Source organism: Microchirus variegatus, assembly GCF_963457635.1.
Source record: "Microchirus variegatus genome assembly, chromosome: 8".
Classification (NCBI taxonomy): Eukaryota; Metazoa; Chordata; class Actinopteri; order Pleuronectiformes; family Soleidae; genus Microchirus; species Microchirus variegatus.
The window spans coordinates 3,205,300-3,220,748 of NC_139809.1; the positions used below are offsets into that span (position 1 = coordinate 3,205,300).

Below are 15,449 nucleotides of genomic sequence, written 5' to 3' on the forward strand. Positions count from 1 at the left end.
CAACAATGCATTTCTAATTTTAGCACTGTTTGTTATAAGAACATGTCATAACACTAAAAGTTGTTGCGTATTTTAACATCACTACCTTTTTTTTTTAGTCAATTTTATCATTAAATTTTCAAAACATATCATCCATAAATAAACTGTTAATACTATGATTGCATGCAGTAAATCCATTTGTGATTGAACTTTCTCCTGTGTTTTATTATCATTATTATTATTATTATTATTACTAGTAGCAGTAGTAGTAGTAGTAATAGCAGTAGTAGTTTAAGTATTACGTATTTGGCTCTGAACCAGTTCCACATTTTGTCCTCTAGTCTAGATGGAGTCGAAAATATATAAAATGGTTATTGTGTGAGGGGAGAATAATGCCCTGAATTGTGCCTGAAAAAATTATTTTAAGACGACAAAATATCAAAGGATTTTATACATTTATATTTTTTTTCCAATAAGCCCCTTCTAAGTTTTACACTTTGGACATGTAATATAGATATAGATAGCTTAATATTCAGCATGCATGTAAATATAGTGTATAGTATGTATATAGTATACAACACCAGGGTTCTCAAATTTAAATAAGATCGTGGGGCCAGGTCAGGTGGGGGCCAGTCCATTCCAACTTTGCACACACAAAAATATCTGTGATGATATATCTCAGAATATGAAAATAAAAGTGTTTGCTATGATATGGAACAATGTAGAGTTCACAATAAAAACGTATTTAGGAAAAAGGTTACACGTGATGTATTACTGTTTTAAATTGGAGTGTTGAGTTGTCCCACGTTTTACTTTTTTACTTTTAAAATATTTACCAAGCAGGATAAGCCTGACAATCTAAACTATGGGTAGCAAACGCCCAATTCACAACGTAACTCGTACGTCAGGACGTCACCAGGAAGTGATAATCAGTACGTGGCCTTTTTATGTTGGTCGTCTACGGGAGTAGCTGCACATCATTAAAACATGGTAAGATTTGTGATTTTGGTTTGGTTTATATGATTAAATATCTACGACACATTGACATACTGTTTATCTGCATGTTATTTCCAGTCTTTAAAGTAAACCGTTGTCCTTTCTGGTCTGGTGAAGCAGCGCTTTGTAGCGTTGCCCACGAAATAATACAGGCTAGCAGAGCATCGTTAGCATCTTGTGTCAAAATCTACCGACTCTGCCGCTCTGTGGAGACTAAATTAGACGAAGTTTTATAATTATGCAGCATTTATCGGAAACCACAGAATGGGGACACTACAATGGTATGTTTCTTGGTGTTGTTGTGATGCTGCTTGGCTAATCTAACGTGGATTTCTATCTGCTCTGCCTGCAGGAACTCGAAGCTATGACCAGGTACACCAGCCCGGTGAATCCGGCTGTGTTCCCCCACCTGACCGTCGTTCTGCTGGCCATCGGCATGTTCTTCACCGCCTGGTTCTTCGTGTATCCTTTTCATTGCACACTTTGAATGTGGTAATATATAGTATAACTACTGGGAAGCTGCAGTGGACGGATTAAGAGATGAAATAACGTACCATAAAATAGTGTTTAATTGTGAAAATACAGTATTTAGGACACAATAATAATGTACTGTAAATATTTGCTTCAAAAATAATAAAACCACCAGCCAGTAATTTATGTTCAGGCAAATATCGTATATACTATTGAAGGGGGCTAATTCAAAGAGTTGTGTTTGACACAATCATAGCTTCATTTTATGCATGTTTTATTGAAAATGTATACATTTGTGAATATTAAGCAAAAGGCTGACATAAGTTCAACTTTGATGTCCCAAAAAGAAATCTGCAACCAATCAGTTTTATCTGACCTGTTCGCTGGCAATGGCTACATTATTGTTTAAGCAACCACATCCAGTAAAAATGTAAAAAGATGATTAAGTTCATATTTTTGACCTACTTGCACACATACTATTATGATATGGTCAGTTCAAACCCAGAAGGCCATTATACCTCATTTAAGAATAGAAAATAGTAAAACAAATCCAATCAATAATATACTATTTAAATCCTATGCAATAGATGGAGAAGAGTGTGTCAAACTAAAGAACAAAAATAAGATTATTTTTGGTTATTAAAATGTAAACAGCCCAGGGGGCTGCTTTCATAATAGGGCAGTAGTTTTAATGTTAATGTGTGGCCCACAGTTCACTGTTTCTAAAGCATGTTCTCCTGCTAAGCTGTAGATCATGGAAACTTAAAAGTAGGGCTGAAACAATTCATTGATGACTAAATACATTTTCAACTGCTTTGATAATCTGTTTGAGTCTTGAATGTTAATAGTTTCTGTTTTATTCACTCCATAATAACAAAGAAATCATTACAACTGATTAATTTTTGATTTGTGGACAAAACGAGACATTTGAGGACATCGTCCTTTCCCGGTTTGAGAAACACCAATCAACATTATCTTACATTTTATGGACCAAACGATTACCCGATTAATCGTGAAAATAATCCACAGATTAATCTATTGTGAAAATAATCGTTAGTTGCAGCCCTATTAGTATGTGCTTTTGATATCTTTGAACTCTGAAAGCCTGCCTCCACACTTATATTGTATATTATTCACCAAGTACTGCAGTGGCTGGGAACATGTGGACATTTCTAAAAAATTATTGCGGTAAGATAAGAAACACAAGTAGATTTTACTCACAAACACTGGATTAGAAAAAGTGCTTTTTTTTCCAGAAGTGAATCTTGAGTAAACATCATTACAATGTAGACAATGTTTTTTTTTTTTAAATCTATTTGCCTTAACTTTTCTGTCAGTTATGAGGTGACTTCAACAAAATACACCAGGGACGTCTACAAAGAGCTGCTGATCTCCCTCGTGGCTTCACTTTTTATGGGCTTTGGGGTGCTATTTTTATTACTCTGGGTCGGCATCTACGTATGAAGGTACGTTTAGAATATTATTCATGTCTAATGGTTCTTAAATCTGATTATTATCAACAATATAGTTGGTAACGACATTGTTTCTTGTTTTCCTGCTGTTTCTAGAGACACGCTTAAAGAAATATGACACATTCCAGGACAAAGAACATCACCGACTACCCTAACTGGATTCTGGATTAAATTGGACTGCACTGACAATATTTTGGGATCATATGAATGGAGTCAGGTTTTGTTTTCTCAAGTAAAGGGTATTTGTACAAATGTTTGTTGTCTTTATTTGTTTAGCCTCACGGTTACGATTATTGTAATTATTCACATCTTATTCACAAAATGTTACTGAACACTTTTACAGAGATCAGTAGGCTGCCTAGGAATAGAAGGTTTTTTTTGTCGTACCCAGGTATTTATAGTTTGTTTCACTAGTAATGCCTAAAAAGAACCTCAATCCCTGATTAATCTCTGTTTAAAAATAGAGCCATCTGTTTTACCTTGTCTCCAGGATAATACCGAGCACCACGTTGATGTAGACTGACACCAGGATTACAGAAAGGTTATTTATTACGAACAGTAGGAATGCAATTCAAACTTCCCTGCATAAAGATGGCCAGATTCACATGAAAGTTAACGTATGCATCATGTAAACAACACCATTGTCTCACAACAGACAGAATAAACCAACCTCTTCCTTGCTTTGCAGGGAAATAATACATTTTCCAACAAATCTATTTGTCTTCCATTACAACTCAAATTGTTTACAAAGGCCACACAGATTAACAGACTCATTCCAGATTAAAATGATACAACATATTATACCATGGTAATCTTAACTGGTAAACCGTTTTACCAGCTGCCCACTTGGCAATGAAGAGCCAATAAACACACGCTCTGAAACACCTTTTTTCACGATCAGTGTTCAACATCAACCTAGTGTTTGACTGTCCGTATGTCAAAGCATATAAACAATAATAAAAAAAATGTCCACTTTTCATTAAAAGCACACTATAATGATCTACTATGTCCTCCTCGATAGTAAACTGTCTCTTCACTGACGGGCTCTGGCAAAGGCGTCACGCAGCCAGAGCGAGTCCTCATACAGCCTGGGGTCTCCCATATACTCAGCTGTGCGTTTGTACAAGTAGTAATACAACACTGCTCCTGTTAAAATAAAAAAAAGAAACATTTCTCAATAACGACAAGAGACCAGAGAAAATTAATTATTTGTGATGGAGATTGCATGACTGATTTGCCTACCTGTTCTCTGAAAAACAAAAAGAGCTTGAAGACCATCTGTCCAAACAAACTGGTTGGAAGTAAGCCATCGAAGGTTCTAAAGGTAAGGAAAGTATTTTTTTCAATCAGAGTTCATGTGGACCAACTGACTTCAATTCAGTACATTCAGTAATATTTCACTTTTAAAACTTGCTAAAACGTAATGACTTTAAATGAGTTTAGAACGTACCAACACCCAGGAGTGGAGGCAGATGCTGAGTGTCAGGTAAGTGACGGAGAAGAACAACATTGCCCTGAATCTCTCCAGCAACAGAGAAACCAGGCCAACCTGGAACACGTACGTGTTGAACATCATCAGCAGGATGATGATCACGTTGAATAAAATGGCAATGTCCTGGATTCTGTGGGCATAAATGTACAGGTGTTATTATGTAAACAAACAGTATTTTGTATTTTTTACTGACAAGGACACATTTAGTTAAGGGTGTTTATTTCCTGTTTAAAGATATGTGGATGACTTACATAAAAAGCACTAGCTGGACGACAGGCTCTCCCCTTGTAAGCTCACTGAAGGAGTTGACTAAAAGGTCATAGGTCAGCAGTGTCAGCTGGATCAGCAGCACCAGTGAGTAGTTACCGGTCTGAAGCATCTTCAGCAGCCTGAGCGTGAAAACCACCAAGATCCACAGTCTATTCTCCTCCTTTCTCCTGGGTGTTTTTTTTTCCTAAAGCTGGGACCCGATGGTGACGAGTTAATCTGGTCTTTTACACTGACTCCAGAGTTCAAACTTGTCCTTTCATATAGTCGGAAAGTGACGGCTTTCCCCCCCTAATGTACTATTGCTTTGTGTATCTTCATTTTGTCCAGGAAGATCAACTCTCATGTGATGAAGACTGTCCAGAATGTCAGATGAAATGTTTTTGACCTTTTCCAGTAATGCATCTTTGCTGGGGGAGGCTACATGCTGTGAAAAAGAAAAGAGGTATGGTTATATTTAATAACAATTAAAACCTTAATGTGAGTTACTTGGGGCAGCATGGTTATAGATAGATAGATAGATAGATAGATAGATAGATAGATAGATAGATAGATAGATAGATAGATAGATAGATAGACGTAAACACACAACATCTACGAGCTATACAATTAAAAAAAAGATAAATACAAGTAATAACATAGCAGTCTGTTGTTATACCCTGTCTGGAGATAGATAGATAGATAGATAGATAGATAGATAGATAGATAGATAGATAGATAGATAGATAGATAGATAGATAGATGTAAACACACAACATCTACTAGCTATACAATAAAAAAAAGATGAATACAAGTAATAACATAGCAGTCTGTTGTTATACCCTGTCTGGAGATAGATAGATAGATAGATAGATAGATAGATAGATAGATAGATAGATAGATAGATAGATAGATAGATAGATAGATAGATAGATAGATAGATAGATAGATAGATAGATAGATAGATAGACGTAAACACACAACATCTACTAGCTATACAATTAAAAAAAAGATAAATACAAGTAATAACATAGCAGTCTGTTGTTATACCCTGTCTGGAGATAAGGGTAATATTTGCTACTGTTATTATCTCTACAACAAAACACTCGGTAGACGGAGCACAGCTCTGATATAGTGGTTCTCCCTCTACTTGCGTTTTCGACGTCACCGTTACAACATTGTTATACAATCGCGTTTCGTCATTTCCAATACAATTACATTTACTTACCAAAGAATGTACGAAGGATGAAAATAAGCCACGCTGTTTCAGATAGAAGCTTGAGCTTATTTTTTTATTGTTCGAATCACTGCATCCCCCCGCCTTCTCTCGCCGCGGTAATGTATGTATTTCCGTAAATTCCATGGTAACGCTGCCTTTTACCGTAATGCCTGGTTAAAATGTTCTCGAGATATTTCTCAATACTACACCAAGTGTAAGGAGTTGCTTACATGTTTTTTTTTGTGAAGGTTGCGAAGTGGAAGTGAAATTAATTATTTAATAAAAAATGTGGATAATGTGGATATGTTGGTTAGGGCAAATGAAAGGATGTATTATGGATGTATGAATGGTGACCTAAAACGGTTTACACAGTCACATTATGGGGACTTGTCTTCCTTGTGGGGACAAAAAGCGAGTCGCCATAACGTAAATTAGCACATTTTAGGGTGAAGATATATTTTAAGATTAGGTTGAAGGTAGGGTTAGGATTGGGCCAGTAGTATTTATGGTTAAGGTAAGAGTACGTCGACAGGAAATGAATGTAAGTCAACGTAAAGTCCCCTGAAGTCATGAAAACCTCACGTGTGTGTGTGTCACTGAGTTGATGGAGAATGTGGGGATATACCAAACATTACGGTATACGTCAATAAAACGTGGTTCTTTTTTTCTTCTTCTTCTTCGCTCTTTTACCGCAGTTGGCAATCCGCCATTTTGCATTACTGCCTCCCCCTGGATTCATTCGTCACCCTCTCCAGTAGTACCACCGCCACCCAGCGCCTGAAGGCGGTACTAGTCTGAATGACTGAGGTGACCAAAGGTGTAGTGGTGGCCACCTGTTGTCAGGACACTTGTCGGAGAGTGTCAGAGGTTCTTCGACTTCGCTGAACTGACAAGAAAACACAAAACCGTGAGTAATTCTGAGCGTATCCATGTTTCCGTTTGGGCAAAAATAATAACTGGCTCACTTGCTGTTCACTGTTCACTGTTTCTGCTTCTTCTGTCTTGCTAACCAGTCGCGTCTAAGTCATTTCAGTCATTGTTTGTGACCGAATTTCGAAGAAGGGGGAACTTTTTGGTCCTTTCGCACCGTTTTCACTTCCCGTTTTATTATGAAAGATGGTTTTTTAAAAGCAACATATGTTACAATTAAACTCGTACAGTCGCACTGTGTGTAGTCGTGTTTGTAAGTGGACGCTTTGGGGCGTTTTGACAGACTGACGCTTTAGTTGTAAAATGCTGTGTAAACACTGTTATTACCCCGAAGTCACTTTCACAGCGTTAAATGGTGAGATAAAGGTGTGTTGAAGTTTATTTGACCTTTGTCGTGGCTCCTGTATACTGTGAAAAGTGTCTTTTCCTCAACACATGTTTACACAAGAATCTTATCTGCAGAAACTTTATGTTTAATGCCTTTTTCGTTACTAGACATACTTTAATTTGAGGCTTTATATATTCATAGATGAGGGAGAGTCAGCATTTAATTTCATTCTAAGACAGAGCGTTTCAGACATTTCAAAATGTTATTGATAGTGTCATAATAAGTGTCAAATTATGTTTTGTCTAACTTATTTATGAAAAAAAAAAGATAAACAGTTGTTAAACAATGCACACAGTTGAGAATAATTCAAAGTGACTACATGTGTTATGCTGCATGCATGGATATTGTGTTGCTACTGAAGGAAATTGTGCAGAATATTGTTGTTGAATTATTGCTCAGCTCTATTTGTCTTTCACGTTGATACTGGAAGTTTACGTTGCAATAGAAATTATAATTGTGAGCGATGCTCATAATGTTTGTCACAAATCACTGTTTTTTAATTGCGAATCACGAAGATACTGATGCACGGTTTCCCCATCATCGTTCTTGAGGGGTAAAAATTTGTTTTGTAATGGTGGTAATTCTGACAATGCAAACAAGTCTGTGTGTGTATTTGCATCTCTTCTAATGCAGCAACCCTCCCTCCCCAAGCACACAGTGACTCTTCTCACATGACACCATCCTGGTTCTTACCCTTCCGAATATCCTGGTGACAGTCATGCACTCCACTCCCTTCATAACATTTATTTAACCAGCATATAAAAGTCAAGTCGAGTCGTGTTTTATTTATATAGCCCATATATGTATATATATAGAGAGAGCACAAATAAACAGCATTTGTTTTAAGTTTTAAAGTCAATGTAAAGAAAATTCCCCTATTCACACATTTTATATGTAAAAAAAAAAAATAGTGGCTGAGAACATGTGAAACGAATTACAACTGAAAACACTTTCTCTCCAGTGCTTTGTTCAATTCAGCTCTATGATGCATAGTTAGCATAACTCTGCCTCTAACACTGTGCTCTCTCAGTGATTTACGGTTGTACACTACTGTTGTAGTGATGTACATGAGCCACTACACCTGCTTACTACATTTCTGCCTTTGGTCTGCTGGCTAGCTGAGATGTCTGTAAATGTGACTTCCCTTGATGTCAAAACAAACAGAAGTTCTGCCACTTTATTTACACTTCCGGATGATGAGTAAATGAAGTAGAGAATTACAGAAAGAAGAGCAGACTCCTGCTTTGAGGCTGATAGAGAAAAAGCGCCCAAAATTCATAAAATGTGATTTCTCTTCCACGTCACGTTTGTTAAACAAGTGATTTGAAACTGCAGTGTTTACATGTATACTCTGTACAAACACACGTACCTGTTTTGTCTCTACAACTTTTTTAATCAATTACATTTGGAAAGGTGGTTCATAATGCATTTTCCTGTGGGCAAAGGGATATTTCCATTGCTTTACATGCAATCTAGTATTTCTTCTTGACAATACACAGTGACGACTGCCAGGTGATTGTGTCATATGTTTTCTCTGAAATATTTTGGAAAAACATAAAAATGTTTGAAATAACTTCCATTGTGTTTGACAGAAATAACATCTTCATTGAGTGTAGAATAATCTCCAGCCCACGATCGCAGCAGCTGTAGATAATGCACACAGTCGCAGCTTATTTTGTTCTTCACCTCATGTTTGACAGCCTCAGACACAGTGTTTTCGACCACTGAAAGAGAAGACCTAAAATATCATTAAATCATAATACGTCCGAATAGTAGTAGAACATCTATGACGTTATAAACGGGTAAATAAATCACTCTCATGTCAATTCTCATTAGGGCAACAAGTATCAGCTATTTTCAACAACAAAAGTTCAATATAATGTTGACCTGTCCAGAATGTGATCCTGCCTTTAGTCCTATATATCAAATAGGATTGGCTCCAGGTTATAAAGATATTAATCTAACCAATGAATGATGTATGTCAATGTATAAAACCACAGTTATTCACCTTACGGTGGTATGTGATGTTCCTCTGTGCAGCAATGTCTAGGTGGCTGAATGACGATGAAGTGTTGGTCGGTCAAGGCAGTGGTGAGACTGTAGCAATGAGCCCCAGACTACGGGGTCTTCAAGCCGCGAGCCCCAGGCTGAGCCGGGGACACCAATCGCCGACTTTGTCCAGAGAGACGACGGTAGTGAGCCCGCAGGGAGAGACCATGGGAAAGGCCAAGGAGCTGTTTCTGCTTTGTGACAAAGAGGGGAAAGGCTTCATCACAAAGCGGGATATGCAGGTGAGTATCTAGTGTAGTGTAGAATCAGAACATTCAGGCTGATTATGGAGGGTTTGAATTTTTCATTGTCCTCCGATCAGAGACTACAAATGGAGCTGCCGCTGTCACCTGAACAACTGGAGACAGTGTTTGATAGTATGGACAGAGAGAGCAATGGATTCCTTACTCCTGTCGAGTTCAACACAGTACTTGGTGAGTGTGGTATTTTTGACTGATTTCAAACCATGCTTCACTATGATAACTCTGGGTAAAACTACCGTTCATTCAGAAGCATTTCATAGACACACTATAAATCATTTATTGGCTTGTTCTGCAGGGGAGTTGGTGGATCTGGAGGACTCGAATGATTTGAGTCAAGATGAAGCAGGGGAGGCTGCAGATCAGGTGGACTGGTTCCAGGATGCTGCTGCAGGTGGATTTGTGAACATACTCATGGAGCTGGGTGCTGACAAATTGTTGGAAGAGTAAGAGAACATTTAAACAATTCAGAAACTGCTTCATATATTACTTATAATCATACATAATCAATAATCGATGTTAGAACTGTATAACGGGGAAAGCTCCATTTATGTGTTTGAGTGTGTGAGTCGGGAGGGGCAAGGGGAGACATAACTAGGTCATGGAGACTGCACTGTTTTGGTCATTACCCTGAAGTCCACAAGGGGCAGTAAAGGTTCCACACATGAACTTTACCACATGAGTCACTGACAGCAGCTTTTAATTCTAGAACTTTTCAATGAACACCTTTTATGGTGAGACATCCCCAGTGTTTTAACTGCTGTTTTGTGGTGTGTTGTGTGTCAGTCAGCAGGAGCTCTGTTCTCTGTGGTGTGAGCTCCAGAAAGAAAGACCAGAGCTGCTGGGTGTCCTGGAGAGTGTCCTGGTCCACACAGTGTCCCGCCTACAGGACGCGATCAGAGAGAGGGACTGTCTGGAGCAAGCTTTATGCAGGTCCCAACTTCCTCCGACTGTCTGCTGCCCATTTTTTAAAAATGTATTTCTAAGATAATGAGATTTAACTAAGATTTTTTTTTTTCTCTCTGTTTTAGGCGAGAGCGTGAACACGATCAATTTGTTCGGACCATATATGAAGAAATGGAAAATCAACTCAGAGAGGACAGACAGAGACAACAGGCCCAGGTTGATACGTTTAGTCCATCCAACACCATGTGTTGTTAAACAAACGATTGTTGCATTAGCATTTACTGATGTTTTCTTTTGAAATCCAGGACAACATCAAACATATTCAAAGAGGACAGCATCTTCAGGAGGAGCTGAACATGCGAGAACAAGAGCTGGACGTTACACTGAACAAACAGAAAGAGGTAGGTGTTCGAATGGCTATATTATTATGTCTGAAAAGCGTCATACTTCCGTGAGTTAATCACACGGAACCTGTCTTTGTCTTAAGCTGGAGACCAGAATCAGGCAGCTGACCTGTGAGCAGGCAAACTTTAAGGAGCAGAACCAGCAGCTGCGGAGCCTCAACATCCAGCTACAGGAGCACGTGGAATCCACCAGACAGCAGCTGCAGGTCGCTCGGGGTCAACTCAGCCTGCTGCAGGTCAACGATGCCCAGGAACAGTCAGAGAGACAGAGGTGAGTAGAGAACTGCACAGATACAGTAGCTGCCCGAATGTCTCGATTAGGCACGATGAGAACCTCATCTTCTTATGTCACTAACTGGAACTAACTAAATATGAGACATGAATCAAGTAACATTGAAAATGAGTCACACGGTCTTCTGTATATTGTCCCTATGATGATAGGAATACCTTTACTGAATTAAATATTCTCATGAACGGACAGTGACAGAATGGAGTGGTTGTGCGCTCTGGGCTTCTTCCTCACTCTTTCCAAATAAATAGTTTGTCCGTGTAATCGAAACTGATGTTGATAGTAATAGTAGTAGTTGAGTTATAGGTAAGTGTCATATGTGAAGGTTAGCTAAGCAAGTTGTTTTCATGTAAGGTATTGACGTTCACTTTGAAACACTTTGTTTTTGCTCTTGTGAGAAATGTTTTGTTTGTTAGTCAAAGGTAAATAATACTTGCTGTAGTGTAACTAAATTGTCATTGTTTGTATGTAATTTAAAGGTTAGATTATTAGGTGATATAGTTGTTGTATTAACTTTCTTTTCCCCTGTTCTTAAATTGTGAGCTTAGTTTTTTTGTCATCTATTTTCCGTGTTCTTTACTGGAGGCAAGATTAGGTTTGGAATGTTTTGTTTGTTATTTTGTCATAGCTCTTCTCTGAAGTGAATAAAACTTCTACACTTTATCAAAACAGACATTTGACTTTTTTCTCGGCTTTCTTTGGAGAGAGGAGGTGGAAGTTGGTTAACACTGAAGCTCAACTGCACAGAGGAATAAGAGCTAATATCATTCTTATGCTACATAGGCAACTTTTAGTGGGAGCATTTTCTTGTTTGTTTTACGGGATTTATATATTATAAAAAAGTTATATACATTATCATTTGCTTGCTTCACTGTAGAAATGTGATGAGGGTCTCAAGGAATATTCAAAAAGAAAAGGAGAGCCTCTCAAGGCAACTGGAGCTGTTGAGGTGAGTCAACTGCTGTTGTTTGCTTTTGCATTTAAATTTAAAAGTGTTGTGGTTCTGACAAGAAAATCCCCTTAAAAACCACTCCTGATGAGCGGCCGTTGTCTTCAAAGTGTGCACCGGTTCGACACGACTTTCTCTTTTTTCGTATCAGGGACATGAACAAACGGCTGCGAGATGAGAAAGATGCCCAGCAGACTCAGACGAGGGTTAGTCACAGACGCTCTGTCCATCCTGCTGTGCCGTTATCTTACTACCTCAGTGAAGACCTTTGCACACCATGGACACAGGAGATTATACGCCCTTAGCTAAGTCCTGGAATGGCTCCATGCTTTATTCCTTCCTCTGGACAATGATTATTTATACAGACGGCCATTGTTGTTTGGTCATTAACTGAACTTGTGATGTAATTGCCGACAGATTTTGCATGTCAGCATTATTGTTTGCTCTTTTTTTTTTCTTTCTTCGAAAGATGCTGGTCAGTGAAGTAAAGGGCTTTACTGTCCTGTGACAAGTGCACAGCGATAGTATTATTATGTAAATAAGTATACTGTAAAATATTATATAATACTCACATTAATGCAGGTCAGTTTATGCCAAACTAATAAAGCCCTTTCTTTTGTCATACATTTGGGTTATTATGCAGGTTTTTCTTTTATCCCATGCCACATTCAATGAGTACAATAATAAGGATGTTTTATTTTTATGTTTTATTTATAATATTAATTACATTTTGCATTTGAGCCCATTCAAAAACAAGATGATGAACGCCTGTTGTTTATCTGCTTATTTTTTCTTGTCACACCATGAAGGAGAACATGTGTGTACTACTGATGTTACTGTAGCAGAACAAGTGTCAGTGTACTATAGAACTGAATTTGTGCTTGTTAAATAAGTGCCTATGTAAACCAGTTGGTTCAAAGAAGACTCTGTTTGTTAATGTACTATGTATTTCTACTATGTCATGTTTGAGAGTATAAATATCTATTTGACAGAGTAGGAAAATGTTAATGCCACTTGTTTTTTTTTCTGCCTCACTTTCCACAAAAAAAAAACACCTTTCAGAATCCAATTGTCACAAAGACTTTGCAGAAGCAAGGCTCAATCATAGGTAACTACTTACTAGAAGAGAAGCCACTGCAAAGGTTTGTATGACTTCCCCTGCATCTGATATTGCATATACAATCTTCGCAGTAGAGTATTGTCACTCTACTGCGGAAGCCACTAATTCTGTGTATCCATTGATTCTGAAGACCGCCGAACTCACCCGATGAGTTGGAACAGGACAAAGACAAAGTGGCGACAAACGCGTCCGAGAAACACCAGCCGTCGTGTAGTGTCAGGTGTGAAAATGTTGAACAGGCTCAAATTCAGGTAGGGAAAACGGATCAGATTGTCATACACTCACTGGCCACTTTACCGGGCGTGCATGCTAGGAGTGTCACCTGGTGTGGTCCTCTGCAAACCCTGATTGTTACAAGTATTTATGTCATTACTGTTTCCTGTACTATTTTTGGACCACCCTGCTCATTCTTTGCTGACTTCTGGCACCAAAAAGATATTTCCATTCACTGGGTGTTTTCTCTTATTCGGACTATTTTCTCTAAACCCTCGTGATGAGTAGTTTCTGAAATACTCAGACCAGCCCCCCTCTGCCTTGTTCACATGTATTTCAATCATCTTTTTTCTTCATGCCGATGCTCTATTTTGAACTAGCAATTCGCCGTGACCATGATTAAAGTAGAGTAGTCAGTGAGTGTATGTCTTTGGCAACAACAACAACATGCTCGCCTCTTAAGATTAAAAATCAAATAGCTAAATGTGGCCATTTACCCACATTTTTAGAGCAACATTGTCAATCCTCAGCGAGTGTTCAAGGTGGTATTCTTGGGTAACTCAGGTGTGGGTAAGAGCTCCTTCATCCAACACTACTGCACTGGGAGCTTCTTGAGTAATTTGAATGCTACCGTTGGTAAGATTTTTTAGTTTTTAATCACTTGTTGTCAATGATTAAAATGAACAAAAATAAAATAAACCAGAGGTCTCTGTTGTTTTTTAGGTATGGATTTCCAGATGAAGAGATTAACTCTGGGCTCCATCACCATCACCTTGCAGCTTTGGGACACTGCAGGACAGGAGAGGTTCGATGTTTTTGTAGCCTTACGTTTCCACGTGATATCATCTCTACTTTTTATTCCAAACCACCTAACAAGTGAATTCTTCTTCTTCTTCTCGTGTGTACATTTTTTTTTTTTTACTGACTCTTCTCTTTGCAGGTTTCGCAGCATCACTGAGCAGTACTACCGAAAGGCTGATGGCGTCCTCGCCATGTATGACATCACTCACGCCACCTCCTTCACGGTGGTGAGAGGATGGATAGACTCTGTGAAGGTGAACAAGTGGAGGTGTGATGGATGGTTGTATGTAAAAAAAAAGTACTTTGAATACACATTCAGGTCATTTACATATAGTTGCATAACACGAATCTCAGTAGACACAGATGACTACCAAGGGAGTTTATTTGTGTAGATTTACCTGAGTAATTTGATTTAACATGTTACAAACTGTTCTTTGTTCCAGGAGAAGATGAGTGAAGGTGCGGTGTTAATGCTGCTGGGGAACAAGCTGGACCTGGAGGACCAAACTGGCAGAGAAGTGGAAACGGAGGCCGGGCGGAGGCTGGCTGAGGTGTGCATTTGAATATTCAAACAACTTTCTTCAGTGATTTTCTCACCGTGTTTCTGTGCAAAGCAAAGAAAAAACAAATGTTCTGTTTTCTCTCTTTTATACAGCGATACCAAGCTTTGTTTTACGAGTGCAGTGCCAAAACGGGTAGTAACGTGGAGGAGCTGATGACTCACCTGGCAAGGTATGACATCATATTTCTTTCTAATGCATGTGTACTATTAACCTTACTAGCTATACTAAAGATCTTTTTTTTTTTTTTTTTTTTTTGGAAACAATCTAAAACACTGTGTTTTGTGCTGCACATTCATTTAATAATATCTGTCATTTTAGGATTTTGGTGGCCCAGCATGACCGACATTATGTAAATGCACTTTTACTGACTGAGGAAACATCTAAAAAAGGCTGCTGCACATAGACAGAAGAGGAAAGACGTCTGATTAACACTAAAAAATGTCAATGTGGTTCCATTTCTTTGTCCTAAAGTCACATGTTGCCATTTTCTCTGTGAACAAGTTTACTGAACAGTATCTGCAAGGTTTACACAAGCTGTCATGTAGCAAATTAAAATATATCCAATAAAACATATTTTTGATGATTCCCCTGTTGTTATAGTATTTTTAAACGGTCCCGCATTAAACATGTATTTTTTTTAATGTGCATGAGAGACCAGCTGGGGGCAGACATGTACTGTATAAAGCTGGTGAGGCACGAGCT

General features: G+C 38.3%; 3 protein-coding genes across 3 annotated transcripts; 2 read left to right on the top strand and 1 right to left on the bottom strand.

Moving 5' to 3' along the window:
• Window positions 1–907: 907 nt before the first annotated feature.
• tmem258 (transmembrane protein 258) lies at window positions 908–3,164 on the top strand. Its single transcript, XM_083893914.1, has 4 exons — window positions 908–969; window positions 1,328–1,437; window positions 2,784–2,912; window positions 3,015–3,164. Exons 1-3 carry the CDS (start codon window positions 967–969, stop codon window positions 2,908–2,910), a joined length of 240 nt encoding a protein of 79 aa, XP_083750040.1. The 5' UTR covers window positions 908–966; the 3' UTR covers window positions 2,911–2,912; window positions 3,015–3,164.
• Window positions 3,165–3,928: 764 nt separating this feature from the next.
• On the bottom strand, window positions 3,929–4,789 carry tmem138 (transmembrane protein 138; the record flags this gene model as incomplete). The annotated part of the gene is made up of 4 exons (XM_083893527.1): window positions 3,929–4,064; window positions 4,161–4,236; window positions 4,369–4,540; window positions 4,662–4,789. The coding sequence occupies 4 exons, from the start codon at window positions 4,787–4,789 to the stop codon at window positions 3,952–3,954; spliced, it is 489 nt and encodes a 162-aa protein (XP_083749653.1). The 3' UTR covers window positions 3,929–3,951.
• Window positions 4,790–9,235: 4,446 nt separating this feature from the next.
• Window positions 9,236–15,086, top strand: cracr2b (calcium release activated channel regulator 2B; the record flags this gene model as incomplete). The annotated part of the gene is made up of 17 exons (XM_083893682.1): window positions 9,236–9,484; window positions 9,565–9,676; window positions 9,801–9,948; window positions 10,289–10,435; window positions 10,534–10,624; window positions 10,714–10,809; window positions 10,896–11,083; window positions 11,979–12,050; window positions 12,202–12,308; window positions 12,520–12,529; window positions 13,301–13,421; window positions 13,893–14,019; window positions 14,107–14,188; window positions 14,324–14,438; window positions 14,628–14,735; window positions 14,840–14,947; window positions 15,066–15,086. 17 exons carry the CDS (start codon window positions 9,236–9,238, stop codon window positions 15,084–15,086), a joined length of 1,902 nt encoding a protein of 633 aa, XP_083749808.1.
• Between the last annotated feature and the right edge of the window lie 363 nt (window positions 15,087–15,449).

Coding starts and splice junctions, on each gene's coding strand:
- tmem258 (XM_083893914.1), top strand. Junction 1,438..2,783: donor TTCACCGCCTGGTTCTTCGT/GTATCCTTTTCA, acceptor CTTTTCTGTCAG/TTATGAGGTGACTTCAACAA.